General features: G+C 37.1%; 1 protein-coding gene across 5 annotated transcripts in view; it reads right to left on the bottom strand.

Moving 5' to 3' along the window:
• LOC135471641 (microtubule-associated serine/threonine-protein kinase 2-like) overlaps window positions 1-17,637 on the bottom strand; it is a 124,387-nt gene that overhangs the window by 76,141 nt on the left and 30,609 nt on the right. For all 5 annotated transcript variants that reach the window (XM_064750945.1, XM_064750948.1, XM_064750949.1 and 2 more), the window contains one exon: window positions 1,490-1,578. In XM_064750945.1, coding sequence (XP_064607015.1) covers window positions 1,490-1,578 — 89 coding nt within the window. The remainder of the gene's footprint in view (window positions 1-1,489; window positions 1,579-17,637) is intronic.

The following is a 17,637-nucleotide window of genomic DNA, read 5'->3' as shown; positions in this document are numbered from 1 at the left end:
TCATCATTTTTACCCAGTCACTAAGCTACAAAGGGAAATGACTCGATCAAATTATTAGCTTAATTTAAGTGGAAATTATTGTGAAATTGGCCCTGGGGGGCCTTTATTCTTGAAACTGCTATTCCTCCCCCTCCTTCTATTCCTCTCAATCTCCTCTTAACATCCAAGATGCAGCAGCAGACAGATGCTTACAACAGTCTCACAAACAAACATCATCATTCAGACATTTACACCAGGCACAATAAAATGAATGTTATTATCTACAATTTTCCAGAAAAACAAAAATATTTATTTATCTACTTGATTGGTGTTTTACGCCCTACTCAAGAATATTTCACTTATACGACGGCGGCCAGTATTATGGTTGGAGGAAACCGAGCAGAGCCCGGGGGAAACCCACGACCATCCACAGGTTGCTGAAAGACCTTCCCCACTTACTGCCGGAGAGGAAGCCAGCATGAGCTGAGCTTGAACTCACAGCAACCGCATTGGTGAGGCTCCTGGGTCATTACGCTGCGCTAATCAATTGAACCACAGTGGCCCCCGGAAAACAAAACAAAAAAATAAATAAATAAAAAGTCATCTATGTTAGTGTGCCATATTCTGTAGCCAGAGTTTAATATACGAGATACTGCACATCAACATGTGCGCATGTACAAGCAGAACATCTTCAGATTAAGCCAAGATCTGAACATTCTCTGCAGCATGACAACAGCTCACTACTGACACACCTCAAGCAGGCCTCTCGCATTCCTCTACCATTCACATGTGTGTATGGGTATGATGACTAGCCACCAGGACCATTCCTTTTGTGTTCCAAAACCATTCCAGAATCACACCACAGGCACACCGCAGACTAACACATGTAGCTAGTTAGCTGCCTGTGCAGATCTTTCAGCCAGTCTGCGTGTATAAAACTTACATCCTGAACATCCTTTCCCCTCTCCACAATGACATATTCCAGTACATATAGCTGCTTTTGGGCTGAATTAGAGTCAAAGCCAATACATTTACAAGATGCATTAGTCTACACAAAAGTGCTCCCTGCATACATGTATGCTTATAGATTATCACGCAAGTCATGGCCAATACTGACAGTTTCAAAATTATCATTTATTGGTTCTACACATATACTGTTTTATGAAACAAGATTTGCTACACCATGTCTCCTTGTGAATTTCTTCTCAGCATTTTCCCTTAGTTTCTTCATAAATGTTTTATCACTTTTGAATAAAAAATGTTTTGCATATGACAGCAAGGCCTCTTGTAATTTTGGGTAGTTACACATGAATGTGCACCTTCAGCTTCCTCTCCTATTGTGTAAGACTTCACCAAAACAAAATATGGTATATAGTATAATAAGACAAATGGGTCGAAAAACTAACCCACAAATCCATATTTTGTGCAGATTATGCTTCAGTATTATCTGTGATTATGGATTTACTGAAGGAGTCCTAACTTTGTCAAGTAGAACAGGTACTATACTCACCAGACTGGCGGTAAGGGACGGGGCGGATTGACCCAGGAGGGTCCCTCTCATCCTCATTAGGTTTGTGGGCTCCACCAAGGCACCCACCGCTGAAACACACACATAAGTCATACAGGTAAGTCATACAGGTAAGTCAAATTAACTCAACACATACATTCAGAAATAAATCCTGAATGTAATGCAGATACTTTTAAAAGAAAAACAAAATCCCCACATGCAACAAACAGGTGACATAAATCATGTCCACTTCATCATGATCAACAGGTAATCAAATGTGCAATACAAACACAAACAGGTTTTTAACAACAGACAAAAATATGAGCACTGCAGTGTCAAGAATGAGTGGGACAAATCAACTGTATTTTTAAGGATGCAGTCATCAACAGATGGGAGACCAGTTCAATGTAATTAAATACTCCCACCTGCTAGAAAATTGCTCTTCACTGGTCATTAACACGTGATTCAATCCTTGTAAACAAATTTCTATAGATGCAAGTGTCTATCAGGATGACGACTGGCCACACATTCTAAATTAAGACAAAATTATAGATCTAACACTTTCCAAATATTGAATGGTACACATTTATATTCAAATAAAGCGCAGATACAATGCAGGTGAATGTTAGGAGGAACACACACACACACACACATGTACATAGGCATATAACTCAGGGCAAAGTGGGCCACATGCAGATATTATATCATTTCAACTCTTTCATTAAGAGTTAATCGTAGTATTACACTTCCTTTTGCGCAATAGTGAGATATTTTTGTTTTCCTCGAGCCTAATATTTCCTAACAGCGTTACACATAATCCTACAAATGACAAGAACAAGTCACATGTACACGTGAAATTAAACTTAGAAATAGCAAGGTAACGCTAGAGTTAGTGATACTGTGTCACGTAAACATCACAAAGAAATGCACAAAGAAAACACACGGATTAACGTTTACAGTCACTTCCTTCCTAAAGGGATGTACATAAAGCCTACATCATGATGCCCTCATTTATATTGTAGGATAAATAGCTTATTATGAGATAAAGTGTTCACTTGTTATGAGGAAATTACCCCTAGCAATAATAAAAACTGGATACATCACAATTTGTTTATTCATCCTCTGGCATAAACTTCATTTCTGTTGTTTAGAGTTGTAAAAAAAAAATTGCCAAAAAAAATTATTAGTAAAAAAAAAATAGTAATAATTTCTGTCATAGTAGCAGAGAAAGTTCACAATTCAGGGTGGTCAATTAAATTTTCCCATGATGACAGACTATTTTTTTTATAGATATTCTTTAACTGGTCTGTATGATTTTGTAACCTAAAACTTTCAACATTTCAAATGAAGAAGCTCCTATTATCACAGTGAACAAAAATGAACTTTAAAGGAAGAGATCTCTAAAAATTGAAGGAGGCATCACTAAACAGGCCACTTAAGCTATGCATAAATATACTTTCATTTATTTTTTTACATTTTTGTGAAATTAAAGGCGCTTGAATTTTTGAGTTAAAGGCGTTCTCACATTTGAATTCTAAGGTGGGCTTTATGGACCATACTATCAGAGGTTAGGAACTCTGACATCAAAGTTTATCCAACTCTAATCACGACAATGAATGTTGGAATAACTCATTTTACCCATGAGTTAAAGGTTACTGAAATAATGTTCCCAAAAATTCCTTCCTAGTGGTGAACATCAGGAAAAAATGGTGATGTGATGTCAGAGTTCCTACATATCATCAGTATGGCTCATAAAGACCACCATACTATTCAAATATTTCAATGCCTTTTTAACACCCTTCAAAAAAAAATATGGAAAAAAAAAAACAAAACAAACAAATGAAAGTATATTTATGCATATCCTATAGGTTGTCTGTATCATGAATCTTCCTTCATTTTATAACTTTTCGGTTGTCTGTATCATGAATCTTCCTTCATTTTATAACTTTCTTTTACTTCAATAACGGCCATGATGCTGCGTATGATCAGCCGATCAGGGGAGACTACTCTTGAGACGATATACTAATGTGCTAGACAGGATTGCCTCCTGCACAATGGCTTTTTGCATCCAAAATCATCAGTTTTTTTGACATTTGTTTGATTGTTGTTAAAAAGTATGAACCTTTGCTCTGAACGCAGGAACATTTTCAAAGTGCAAAGCTACTGCACTGAAAACAATGACAAAATCAGAAACAAGGAAATAATCCGAAACACATCTCAGTTTCCACAAAGTGAATCAGCCAGTGGGGCAGATGGACCCAAACTAATATCTCTGACTTTTTGCTAAAGCATAGGATAAAAATACAGCTATGATTCCACCTCAATTTCAGTTAGGATGAAATGGATGAAAGGAGATTCCTTTTTACAAAACGAATGATCAAAATTTCCATTGCCATGAGAAATGATGAAACTGATAATTTGTTTTTCTTAATTCCCAGTTGTTTTATGTTCTGTGATGTTTTCCTAATTCATAAACTATACAGTCCCTATAAGTAAACAAGGTAGCTTAACTATGGCTAAATAAAAACTGAAAGCATACAATTAAAAGGAAGGGCCCTATACCAAGCTTTTTCAAGGGCTGACCTTGACAAAAATGTAGGTCACCCAATAAGAATATTTGAATTCCATTTAGACATTGTCAACCAGCCTGAACGTGGAAAAAATACAGCGAACATTTCTGTGTTTGAATTTATTGTCACTTATGTGTCTGAAATTATGAATATTTTGCATGATACAAAGTCATTTTTTTTTGAGGAACTGAGCTCAATGTGACGTCATTTTTATTTTGATCTCAAAGAACATTAAATAGTCTGTGTACAAACATAAAAAAATAGTGCAGAAAAAACTCTCTTTCTTTGAAGACATAAAATTTCATTAAACATTCCGTTGTGAAGTAAAACCCAATATAAAGGCAGTTCCATCCTAATGGTGTACAATCCGATCTTTGCCAGAAGTGGCTAGCCCTATAGTAAGGATGTAGCCTGAATGAAAGCTGTGAAAACAGCATCAAGCTGACAAGAATTGGCCATTTGACAGGCACAGGGAAAGCGTCAACAGCATTATTTGTGAGAAACCAGCGATAGTCAGCTGGGATAAAGATTCCATGGTTACAATCCTGGACTGCATCCACCACAATTCACACATGACATTACACCAGGCAGCTGGCAATTTATCACCTCTCCGTTCTAATTCAAAGACTTCGCCTTTATCTCCCTGAAGAAAGAAAACTTCAACACAGGCAACTCTTGACGAATAAAAAATTTATACGACCAATAGAGAATTCCTGGAAAAACAGTAGCAAATTGCTTGTTTTTCCAGCGATTTTCTTCTGTTTTTCTCTCTTCTTCAAGGTCACACACAAAAACAAGTCTTAATTCAATTAAAGGCTAACATTAGTGGAAGATCTAAATTTCAATTACATTCCTGGAGCTTTCCTGTGAATTCTCACTTGATTTCGCTGTTGCAGTACTGAGCTGATCTATGTGTGGCTGCTAGGAACTGCTACACTTGATGTACATGAAAACCATAGCTATAAAGCCTGAGCTCAAGGCTTCTGTCTGTCTGAGATCACCCTTTGATGTCCAACATCCCTATCCTTGACTCACCCAAGACACATTACGCCACTATTAGTCCAATGTCAGATCAAAAACTGACACGCAAATCAGTCTGAATAGTTTGTTCATATAAATTTTAATGCAGCAATTCCTAAAGGTGTCAAACGATGCCTTGGAAGAAAACAAAAAATGACTAACACACGTACATGTGCTTGGAAACAACACTTCTTTCTTATTGACATCATCTCGGTCTCGCTAGCAATTAGATGACAGTTTTGGTGTTGGTCCAATCTAATATCATTATCCAGTTAATATTGGTGTAAAGTTTCATTTCCTTGAACTTTTTAACATCTAAATGTTATTGTGAAAAAAGTAATATTTAATGGCATTTATTTGCTTTTAAAAAATGGGGTTAACAATTCATTTCGCTGGAACATCACAAATATTTTCCATCACAAATATTTTCCACCAGACTAGTCAAATGACCGGCATGTTTTCTGAGAAATCCTTGAGCTCTTGACAACATATTACCCTGAGGATTTCTGGCTGTGGAAATTTGTCATGCTAGAGACAGAACTCTCCACTTATATCAGGTCATGATATCTGTATTATTGACTTGGAAGGTAAAGCTGAATAACACTCTGGGGACAGGATAGAGGCAGATTTGAGTTATTATCTGTCACAAAGTTATTGATGTAGGCTTAGATGCAAAGACACAGCGTATTGGCGCCTATTATATGCATGGAGAAAACGGAAACTAAGGGGCGCCACAGGTCATTAGTATGTGGATGCTCAGAGAGTGGTCCATCCCTTAATATAAGGCTGTAGGAAAATACACATCTGGATAGAATGGGACGGATCAAAAGCCTCATCACAAATTCAACTTCTCACAGAGCTTGTGAATAATCATCTTGTGAAAATATAATAAAGAGAGCTTCCTTACATCTAAATCTATGTGAGTCGTGAATGACCCGAACAAGTTCACCAGCAGGTCTTGGCCAAGTCATTAAAATGCCTTAACTGCTGGGACACACCAGATGGTGGTTCAGCCTCAGACAGGCAATCCTAGTGATTCGCTGTTCCAGGAGTCTTATTTTCAGCCAGAAGTGATCTACAGTGACTGTAAGAACAATTAAATGGTTACATATGAAGTTTGGGGAAATTGTTGAATTATTAGCTAAAGGTTCATGGTTTGCTTTGGGCACTTCAATTTCCCTAAATCTATAAAAATCACCAATGGTGTACAAGCAAAATTTCTTGAGTATGCCATTTAACACCAATGAAGTAAATAAACAAATATGGACAAAAATGTTTAGAAGGTCACATTCCTCAAATAAGTCTGTATCAGTAACTCAAGGGCTGACAAATATACAAGTAATAAAGTCACAAGTCTTTCAACTTTGAATTATGTGAATACCATCATCTAATTAATAACTTAACAAAAAAAGATGTTGCCCTCCATATTAAGCAATTTTTTAAAATGTATATAGGGAATACATGACAATACACTGACACCGATAATGCTTTGGATGTCTCATTAACATTAAACTTACACATATGGTGTTTTACTGGAGAACATCTTCTGACCGCTTGTTCAGATTGTAGAAAGATGATTTTTTTCATTCCAATTCACAATAAAACAAGATGTGAGTCAAAAGGTATAGACTCCAGTTCTTTAACCATTTCAACCACCTCTGCAAGCAATATTTTGAAACATTTTGAGTTAAATTTGGGGTGTAGAGAAATAATTAACACCGTTTATGAAGTTTGCATCTTTGGTGACATGAACAATTTTCAGCATCATGATCATAATACTTGTATCCAGAAATTTCACTGAAAACAAGTGATTCAGTGTCTGAAAAGGCTGAAGATTTACAGTACATTATTACTATCAGATAAACACTTCAGTCCTGTTCTAGTTCAAACATGTGCAAGCAAATATATGATTCAGATACACCATTATCCCAATATGTTAATCACAAGCTGGACCAAGGTGAAAATCAAATGTTATGTTTAACTCTCCTTCACGGTTACATTCCACCGTTTAATGAGAGATTAGTAAACATGAAACTGAGTGTCTGATGTGTTCTATAAGCTTGTTCTCTCTCAGCCCTCTGACAGTAGCCTGTGTTCTCAGCACACCCCTGACCGAGAGGTTCCACACCCGGCGTGTACAGTACCTGACTAAACAACACCGATCTTCTGACACAATGGCAGCAATCTGATCCAGCTTGTTATCCTGTGAACACTTAGTCGCAAAAATCTACAAGCACACATCTGCTTATGTGCTTCTGTGAGAGCATGTGAGAGAAGAGAATACAACAGTGGACTTCAGTATAAACACTTTAATTACACCATGCCGTTCTCTCTTACAAGGCTATATATAACCTTGCTTAGTATCGTGTGGGCGGCAAGGCCTTCATCTTTACAAACCTTCTCAATCTGATGACTTTCTCTGTTCACTCTAGTTCAGCTGAGTTCACATTCGAGGTCTATTTTCTTCACAAGACCACAAAAAATGTGAATTTTTAAAAACTACAGAAAACAGTATTTGACTGCTAAGTTTTATTTCATTTCAGCACTATTTCCGTCTCATCACCCCAGCTGGACTAAACAGCTTTGCCACTATCATTTATCATGCTGCCTCACTGAAACACTGTGCACCTTAGAAACTAAAGAAGAGGCTTTAAGTTGTAATATATGCTCCATCCCTCCAGACCTGAACCAGTACCTTATTGCTGACTTAAGTAGCCCTTACATATTATTGAAGTGCACTTTATTTCTTTACATCATATGCTGTCACGGTAGTTACTGTTCATTTAGCTAAGTGCACTTCATGAGACTGGCCCAATGCATATGCCTTTATACTATGCCACAACAGGAATGAAATTTGAATTTGAATGTCTATCACATGATCTGGTACACCTTACAGACTGAGCCAAGTCTTGCACCAATCTAGTGATAAATTACAGTAATACATGCAACAGTTGAAGTCAGGCTCTCTGTTATAAACTGTGATTAACAGAAGTTTGACACGGCCTACCAATACAATCAAATTCTTTGAAAAAAGTACCATTTTTAACTGGGTTCAACATCAAACAAAGCTCCAGATATTGACTGCAAGGTTAGTCTGGTGGAAATTCTATTACAGGACAAATGTACTAACTAAATGTTGTCAGTTGTTGTTTGGGTTGAGCCCCACTTCATCAAGTTGTGTGGAGATGTCACTTATGTGTACACCAAGGTATTACCAAAGGGTAGAGACCTGTAGCTGAAATGACACATGCTACTGTAAACTTTACAGGTACCAGATCAGCCAAAGCTCAGATTCATCGGACATGAAAGCAAAGCAAGCCAATTTAAAGCCAGGACATGAGAACTAATGGCACAGCAAAACCAACCCAGAAAGTTTGTCTTGCCCTGTCCTCCCAGGGACATCTCTGGTAATTGCCAGTCCCTTTTCACTCCACTCTAGTCATAAAAGACCAAATTACAAGACATGTGCTTGTCAGCCTTAGCTTTATCTAAATGTTAATACTTGTATAAAAAAGGCTTTTCTTGATCTGAGTTTTTATGATGATTACAGCAAATCAAAATGGCCTTGGAAGGCGAGGAAGAAGACATTTTTTTTCTATCTTCAATGGACACAAATTCAGTAGGAGTCCTCTGAATATTGGACGGATGGAATTGCAAGGGAACGGATCTTTAATGTTGAATTGCAATCCAGGGTTTTGCTGGCTGGGTAGGAAAATGTGGTTACTGGTGACATATCGTGTCTAGAATGCACTGTGTGCCACCCAGTCATATTAAACTATGCCTGTAACAGCCTGACTCAGAACTGACCCTGGATACAAGAACTTGATGAGTCGGCACAATATCTGCTTTAACAAATAGATCATAGCAAAACATATAGCTTCATGTCGATGTGGTAAACGTGGAACCAATGACACATATATGCCTGGCTGTGTAGATGTATGTGTATAAATTCATTGTAAACGCATTGATAAAATTATTAAAAAAGAATATAGGAAAATCCTAGTATACTTGTAACAAGATGTTTGAAAACCAGACAAAAGAGAAAGTGTATAATCACACCAGAGGGTTTAGATTTTGGATTTTCATCTCTCAGAGATTCATGGTATAAGGAAATAACCAATTCCAAGAAAATGCAGCGATGAAAAAGAACAGAAGAGCCTGAAAAGAAAAAATACCTGAAAGATATAATGTATATCATACACTCAGTTACATCAATCACATTAATAGGTTCAACAGAGAGTCAACATCAAACAACTGCTGCACAGTAGTGTTCCCAGACTAGCTAATTTAGCCAATTAAACTCGAACATCAGTCATTGAAAGCTGATTTCACAGTCCAGATCCATGTGTGTCAAGTCTGGATTCCTCTGAGAATTGGTAAGTGATCTTATTAGCCTTCCCTATGTCTGGTCCATCGGCCAATTATCCCCCTACTCTGCGCACCTTGACTCCTTGCTTTCCCCCTACAGGCCACAGGCTTCTCCACATCCCAGCAGCTGGCGGGTAAAGCACTTAATCCTATCAAAGGATCACTGGTCTCAATATCACCGCTTACAGGTAAGTCAATCAGCCTGCCTCACTAGCCAGATCATGTGACCCATTAACATCACTTATATGGTTAACCCAAGGCAAATGAGCTATCTGAACGCGCAGGACAAAGCTCCTGAATAATAAAATCTACCATGTTTGCATTTAGAGGGTTGAATGGCACAGAACGAGAACTTCAACAAAGTCAGTCTGACTCAAGTATCTAACATAATTCGAATGCCTAATTTTGTATCATGCCAGATAAACTTGCAATGTTAAAAGTATGACAAATTTAGCACAATTTGAAATTTGTTTTTTTTTTTAAATTATCTTTTGATTGTTGCTTGAATGCCATACTCAAGGACAGGTTTAACAGATATACTGTAATGATAACTGGGCCTAAATGTGGGTATTATTGGACACTTATGACCTAGATAGAACGTATTATCAGAAAAACAACCAGTGAATTGCAGTTCACTAATATCACACCACTTTTCCACAATTACATGAAGCTGCCTTAGCGTGCCAAATAATTCTCTCACATGTAAACATCAAACAACTAGATGATTAACATGTCAAAACTGACATGGATATAAACAACCGCAAATAGCTGTCCATTTGGTAATGTGGGACATAACTGCATGTAGATGCCAGGGCCTAATCTGGCCTCAGCAGGGTGTGGAACCATTGGTGAAAGGCACCTCATTGTTGGATATTTCTATTCTCATACATTTTTTAAGGGCCTCGGTTTCTACGGTTGACCTCCACGTGCGCACCACAACAGGTACCTAACCCAAAATTCAGTCTAAAATGGCTTGTGTTTACCAATATGTGAAGAACTCTGCCATCTCGGATGACATGTGCATCGGATCATCACATTGTATCATAGGTACCCCTGGCTATCATTAAAAAGTTGTTTGTTGTGGGTAACAAACCCTGTTTTTTGAGTGAGTGAGTGAGTGCTTGGTGTTTAACGTCGTACTCAACAATTTTTCAGTCATGTGACAACGAACCCTGTTTTTTGAAATCGGGTCGGTTGGTTGGCGTTTTCTTTTTGAAAGTAAATTGAAAGTAATTTCTGGCCCGCATAATCTGAATGCTAACTGAATTATTGCAGGTCCATTTTTTGTCACCTGCTTCAGGACATACATTTCCACTTTTAAATGCTCTTTAAAAACTTTGTTGTTTTCATAATCAAGTTCTTTCACACTGAAGTCAAATATTCCTTCTTGATTCTGGATCCAACATTAAATTTTAGTAAATTTATGAACTTTAACCCTAACAACTCAAGTTGAAAGGCGTCCACTGTTTTCACCACTGTGGCAAAGGGACGCCAATCTGCTTTCGCCACACAGAAATTATATTCGCCAAATATAATTAGCCTAGCGACTAAGCAGATAATCCGAGTCTTATAATGAATTCGGGCTGTTTCCTTTTCCGGTAATGGGACGCTGAGAAGGGCAGGATGCCATACTGGGAGTTACCAAAAAACACAAACATTCCCCCTCCTTTTTGTTGTCAGATGTTTGATTGTTCGAAAGTTTATTAGCTAATACTGTTATAAAGTTATATTCTATATTTAAAATTTTAGCCAGCTGAAGTCAGCAGCCGCTACAGTTGTCCAGAATAAGAATATAAAAGAAGCAGACTTAAATCATATCTAATATATCGTTATGCAATGATTTTTGCAACAAGTACAAAACTGAAGGCTTGGCTTAAAGTTACATCTTTGCATTAAGTCTTAAAACAGTTTTGAACAAACGGGCTTTGGAGATAACACAAAAGCACATGTACTGGGTAGTTGAGACATGCTCACAGCCTAATACTCAAACCCAAGGAAAACTGGTAGTGAAAAAAAATAAACAAAATAAAATAAATAAAATTAATAAAACAATGTTCTTCACAACTTAAGAGAACACTAGACCAAATCTCGCATGAAGATCATTATGCCTTTTTATTTTTGTGATGTTGCATAAACTGAGATATCACGGTTCAAAGAAAGCAAAATTGCAAACATTGAGAAATCAGAAGTGCCGCCATGTTATCAAATCGCAAAAGTGCGATTTATTTCTGCATCCCAAAAACACAGCTGTTCTTTTTAATGAGATCATGGCAACAGTTGTATGAAAGTGCTTACCAAATTCAAACACATTTCCTTTATCAGTTTTAGAGATATCTTGCTCACAACAATACACCACCTACTCATGCAAGCAAACTCATGCAGACAGGACTAAGCAAGATGTCTGCTTTGCAAGGGGGCATAAAATCAATATGGTGCACTTAACTAGCCCTAGCCAACACCATCACAACACATATGTGCCATATGCTTTCAATAAATGGAACTTTACATCCTCTGGCCTACCTCTGTGGAGGGAACGGTACTTCCTAATGAGCGCTTCCACTACAAAAGCCTTAATGTTTCAACAAAAGAATGACACAGCAGAACAAATGGGAAATGTCTCTAAGGCAGATGTGCATCTTACTTTTATGTACTTTCTATTGTTTGTAAACATGAACAAATATACTCCTGTTATTTAGATACTGTGCCACTTAAAGGAGCATGTGATTGTTTAGATGCACCATGTTTTTTCTAAACTGTTGCTTCGTGTCACAGGTAAGAATGTTTTTACTTATACCATGGTGGTCAGTTTTATTGCTGGAGGAAAACGAAATGCTTGTTGTAAACTACCAGCCTTTGGCAAGTTTCCAAATAACTTTTCCACGTGTGACCAACAGACAAGAACACCAACTTTGTCACATTGTCTGGGGAATCCACCAAATAAATTTTAAATGCTGAGACTGTACCCGCATAAACCAGATCCATTTTAATTTCTCCTATGATTTCCACAGATTTCCATACAGGGCGTTTTGTTCTTCATAGCCTAAACACTGATCTTAATCCAGATGATGGAATCCAGTCCACAACAACCCCCTTGATACAGGAACAACAACCTACCACTATCAAGGCTTACATGCCTGCACACATACATATATACATATCAGTAATACTCTCACAGATGAATCAGTGTCAATAATTCATTGGGAATGGATTGTTAGATCAGCAGGAGCCTGGACCACCCCCTAGGGTATGTACATGCAAAGATCTGATAACATAAACTCAGCTGCCAAACAGCTGGATGAAAGGTCTTGTGTTGTGTAACAGCAATCTGCAAGATCCCATCATCAGCTTGGTACTGTCTTCAATTTATAATCCACTGTAGTAACAATGGTGAAAACTGAGTAATTTTATTTATTTATTTGATTGGTGTTTTACGCCGTACTCAAGAATATTTCACTTATATGACGCCGGCCAGCATTATGGTGGGTGAAAACCGGGCACAGTCTGGGGGAAACCCACGACCATCCGTAGGTTGCTGTCAGACCTTCTCACTTACGGCTGGAGAGGAAGCCAGAATGAGCTGGACTTCAACTCACAGCGACCACATTGGCGAGAGGCTTCTGGGTCATTACGCTGTGCTGGCGCGCTAACCAACTGAGCAACGGAGGCCCCTTGAGTGATTTTGGAGCGCAAATAAAATTCCTGTGATTCAATGTAAGCAAAAACAATTCCTGTTTCAACATGGTTCAATATTACTTTATATTACTTTATAGTTTAGAAGCCATGGGTTCCTACCACTTATGTCTTCCGTTTTCATTACATTTGGCTTTATCCAATATAAAACATATAGATATAACACATGTAAATTAACCAAATGACTCAGAATATTTTTATAAAATATTATTTTTAAATATATTTTTTTGTTAAATTTACCTTAATTTAATATAGAATAAAAATGTATATATATATATATATATATATACATATATATATATATATATATACACACACATATATATCACAAATGCTACTAGGTCAGGTCATACCAAATTCATTATTATTATAATTATAAGCCATACATTCTACTCCATGGGGTTAAGTGTTGGAATATGGTTTTGGTTGCCTGGCAGGACTGAGATTAATGGAGAACAGGTAATGAAATAAACAGAGAAAATTGATTTCAGTAAGTTAATTAAAAGATTAACAATGGCATGGCTTGCATGCCAGCAATTATGATTCAACAACAAATACATGTACCAAATACACCTATAAACATCATGTGTGAAGTTACTTAAATCAATATTAATCAATGCCTGCTTGCACAAAGAGATTGTAGACCTTACATTTGAGTTTACAATTGACTGGAGAAAATAAGCTGCAATGCTTTCACAAAGGAATTATAAGGCGACTGTAAATTTTTTAAGTTTTGAAGGCACAACCCTATAATCGTGAACATAGGCCAAATTTGACTCGTACATAAGGGTGGTATGTGTAAATGGACAATGTACTGGTCAATAACTCATTTCATTTTCAGAAGAGTTCTACATCATAATGATTTAGCAACTAACACCACATGAAAAAATGCTCATAAGATCTTACTGAAACAATCATATTGCACATCTTTGCAAATCATATCAAAAAGTACTAACTACAGTGTACCTAAGGCAAATATTTCTACTTAGCGTTAACTCTGGGGGCAAATGTAAAATTTACAACAGGGACGACCCAACTGAAATTTCTGATCATAAGTTACACCTATCGGAGCTAACAATCCCTTCATGCAAGAGGGTGCCCATTGTAAGCTAAGGCTACGATCGAGATCTTAGTGATTTACAATCAATTTAGACTTACGATCCCTAGTGCATGTTAATCTAAGTTTATTAATTATGAAACGTGGATCCTGCCCTTTCAAGTAGTGACAAAAAAGTGCCCTTTTTTTAAAGCAAAATTAGACCAAAATTAGACCTTTAAACCTTCTGAAGTGCCCTTTGGGATATAAAAACAGTACCTACCCTTCTACATCTAGATTAGAGCCTGACATCAAGGAAATCCTGCACAGAAAATCTTAGCCTGACCAATCACTTTCAACTATCGCGCATGGCTTTATAGCTCGAGAAGGAAAGTTCTAAAGGCCTAATAGCTAAACAGACAGAAAGGAAACAAGACACGTCCATCACAATCAACACTGATGCTGACAAAAGTACCTTTTCCCATCCATCTTATAGCAACTTTCCTTTATATTTCAATTGTAATGTGAGCTAAGAGGAAAGCCACCCCAAAGCCAGCTGGCATCAAAACATCTATCTCTACACAGATCAAAGCAACCTCCATTGATCAACCTTACTCCACTTGTACTGTGATAAAATGATCGTTTCCTGACAAGGCGAGGAAAGATGTACTCTTCACCCTGAATAACATCCCGTGGCTATAACTACAAAACAATATACAAGTTGAAATCTGACAGCCACAGATCTCAAGTCTTTGTCTACTGCTGACCACAGAATTTGATAAAACAATGGTGAACAACACACATCTTAGCACGCCATGAGAACAGAGAACCAACTGAACTGCCAAATATAAATTCTGAACATATTGTTTGTATCGATCAATAATTCTGAAGTTCTTCTCAAGAAGGAGTATCATGTATCCTTGGACAGATCTTTATATGTTTTCTACATGTATATGTCCAGTTTATTTTTTCACCAAGCCAAGAAGATATCCAGAAGCAATATGACATTTGATATATTGATATACATCACTTGTTGCTGGACAGACAGAAATACTGTGATCCTTTGTTTATCAAATATTGGGTGAAAGTGCTGCAGGCATAAACTGCTTAAGTGAATTCAAACTGACATGCATACAACACTTACGGCACAAACTCTGCCATACAGCCTGATAAATTTACATCCATAAATTTTATGACAATCTTGTGTATATCGCTGGCTGAAAAGCATGTATTTGACCCTGACCAGCATCTGCTCCTTGGCATGCAGATCCATCCATATATGTATGAGGATAGTTTTCTGAAGGCACCGTTTCCTGGGAGGAATAATACCTCCTACTCTTGTATTGATCAGGAGTTGGATGGCCTGAGAACGCGAGCAGAATGTTGAGGAGGGTAAAGTGTCTACGTGGGGTTGGGTAAGAGCTTGTGGAGGAGGCGGACAGGCGGCTTGGCAGTAACAATGGTGTGCGGATCAGGTGGTGCTGACAACTTACAACACAAGTCAGCCTTCTGACCAGACGCTTTAGGGTCAGACATGAAACACAGAAGAAGACTTTGTAGCATACGGGTCAGCTTCCTTCAGGTTTATTCAATACCATTTCCTCCACAATGACCTAGATATTAAAGAAGGTGCCAGGGGACATAACTTATTGCTGACCATTGAACATATACAATAAGGGGAAAAGGATAGAACAGTTTCAATTATAAATGTTCTTGTGTATAGTTTTTTGAACAAAATGCTAGACAATGTTTAAAATTTCAATCCAAAGAGGCAATTCCTTACTTTCTTTATTTTTTAAACACCTTCCGCAATCACCTACATAAGACAGTGCAAGAGGATATATGTATAAGAGGAAAAGGATAGAACAGTTTCAATTGTACTTGTAGTGCTAAGCTTTTTGAATTAAATGAAGAAAACCTTAATCAAAAGAGGCAGGTAAAAGGGATGATGATCAATTCAATTTAATTTGAATTGGTCTGGTCAACATTAATGCACAAAATAAATATCGTCTGAGATGTTACAAAAGGATGCAGACATGTAGGGGGGAGGACCGTGTCAGAACTATTCTTGACTCTTGCATGTACTACTACATATGTAATTCTTTCTGTCAAGGAATAGTTTTCGTTTTAGTGTTCTTTATATGTACAATACATGGAATTAATGAGGGTACAACAAGGACTTATGACCTCATGGCCTACACCTATCAGGAAGAAGGCAAACGGCAATATAATGTGCCAAATGAAAGATTCACACCATCTATGGTTTGATATGACAGTGTGTCACACTCCATGAGTCTTGTATAGTGCTATATATATATATATATATATATATATATATATATATATATATATACATATTTAATTTTACTTTGAAGTTTACACAACATTTTAATTCAAGAAAAGAAGACAGGAAAACGTGGGAGACTGATGTATTATTTATGTTTCCTTGAAAGAAACTAAACTGTAAAGTATGTGCGTAATCTGTACTTTTAATCAAAGTCAGGGAAAATCGAAACTGATTTGTAAGAAGATAAAGACATTTTTAATTGGAATTCTTGAAAAAAACTGATGAACAACCATAGTATTGTATCTTACATGTTGTCTTACAAGCTACATGTTGGGTGAATCAGTGTTCAACACCATATCCAAGAATATTTCACATTAAATACCCAGGCATAAGTTTCATGGGCATGGGTAGGAGAACAACCGGTCTCCAGTGGCCATAATCTACAGAATACTTTAGCATACATGCATACAACAACATGGATAAAGCCAAATTTTCTGTAGACCATCTCAACATCTTGGAGAATTGGGCTCCTGTTTAAAAAAAAATGCCAGTATAAATTCAACCACACAGAGGTGGCAAAAACCCTAGTGTGTGAAATAAATCACAGGTCTTTGGCAAGTAACAGACCTGCTTTCTCCCACGTAATGCATACTTTCAACTGAAGTATGAGTAACATATATATTTCATTGATGGATGGCAAATTATCTTCAACTACTTACTGATCACCTAAATTATGCCAAAAAATAATTACACATATACCATGATTCAATCTGCATATTACAAGCAGCATGCTACAGATTCCAGAACTTGAATGACAATTTTACATGGACAAAATGTGGTCTGAAGCACTCAAGGGGCCATTTCTTTCCTATCTCATATAACTACTGCCACTAACAACATTTCTGCCTTCGAGGTGTCCAACAATAGAATGATGATATTTACCTCCCAGGCACAATAAAGATAATACCTCTAATAGGAGAGAACCCTTAATAGAGACACCCTGTTCTGAACTCAATATTGATCGAGCCATAAAACACACCAACAAATACATGTACAATAATTCTTTTCTTGTATATTCCTACCACACTCATTTAAACAATCCAGACTTTTTTTTATCATACAAACTCATGAGTTCTTTGAAAACATGGCCTAACAAGTAGATGTTTTAACACAAACTTGC

The sequence above is a fragment of the Liolophura sinensis genome, chromosome 7 (assembly GCF_032854445.1).
Source record: "Liolophura sinensis isolate JHLJ2023 chromosome 7, CUHK_Ljap_v2, whole genome shotgun sequence".
Classification (NCBI taxonomy): Eukaryota; Metazoa; Mollusca; class Polyplacophora; order Chitonida; family Chitonidae; genus Liolophura; species Liolophura sinensis.
Note: the sequence above shows the minus strand (reverse complement) of the source record. Positions and strands in the feature narration are given on the sequence as shown.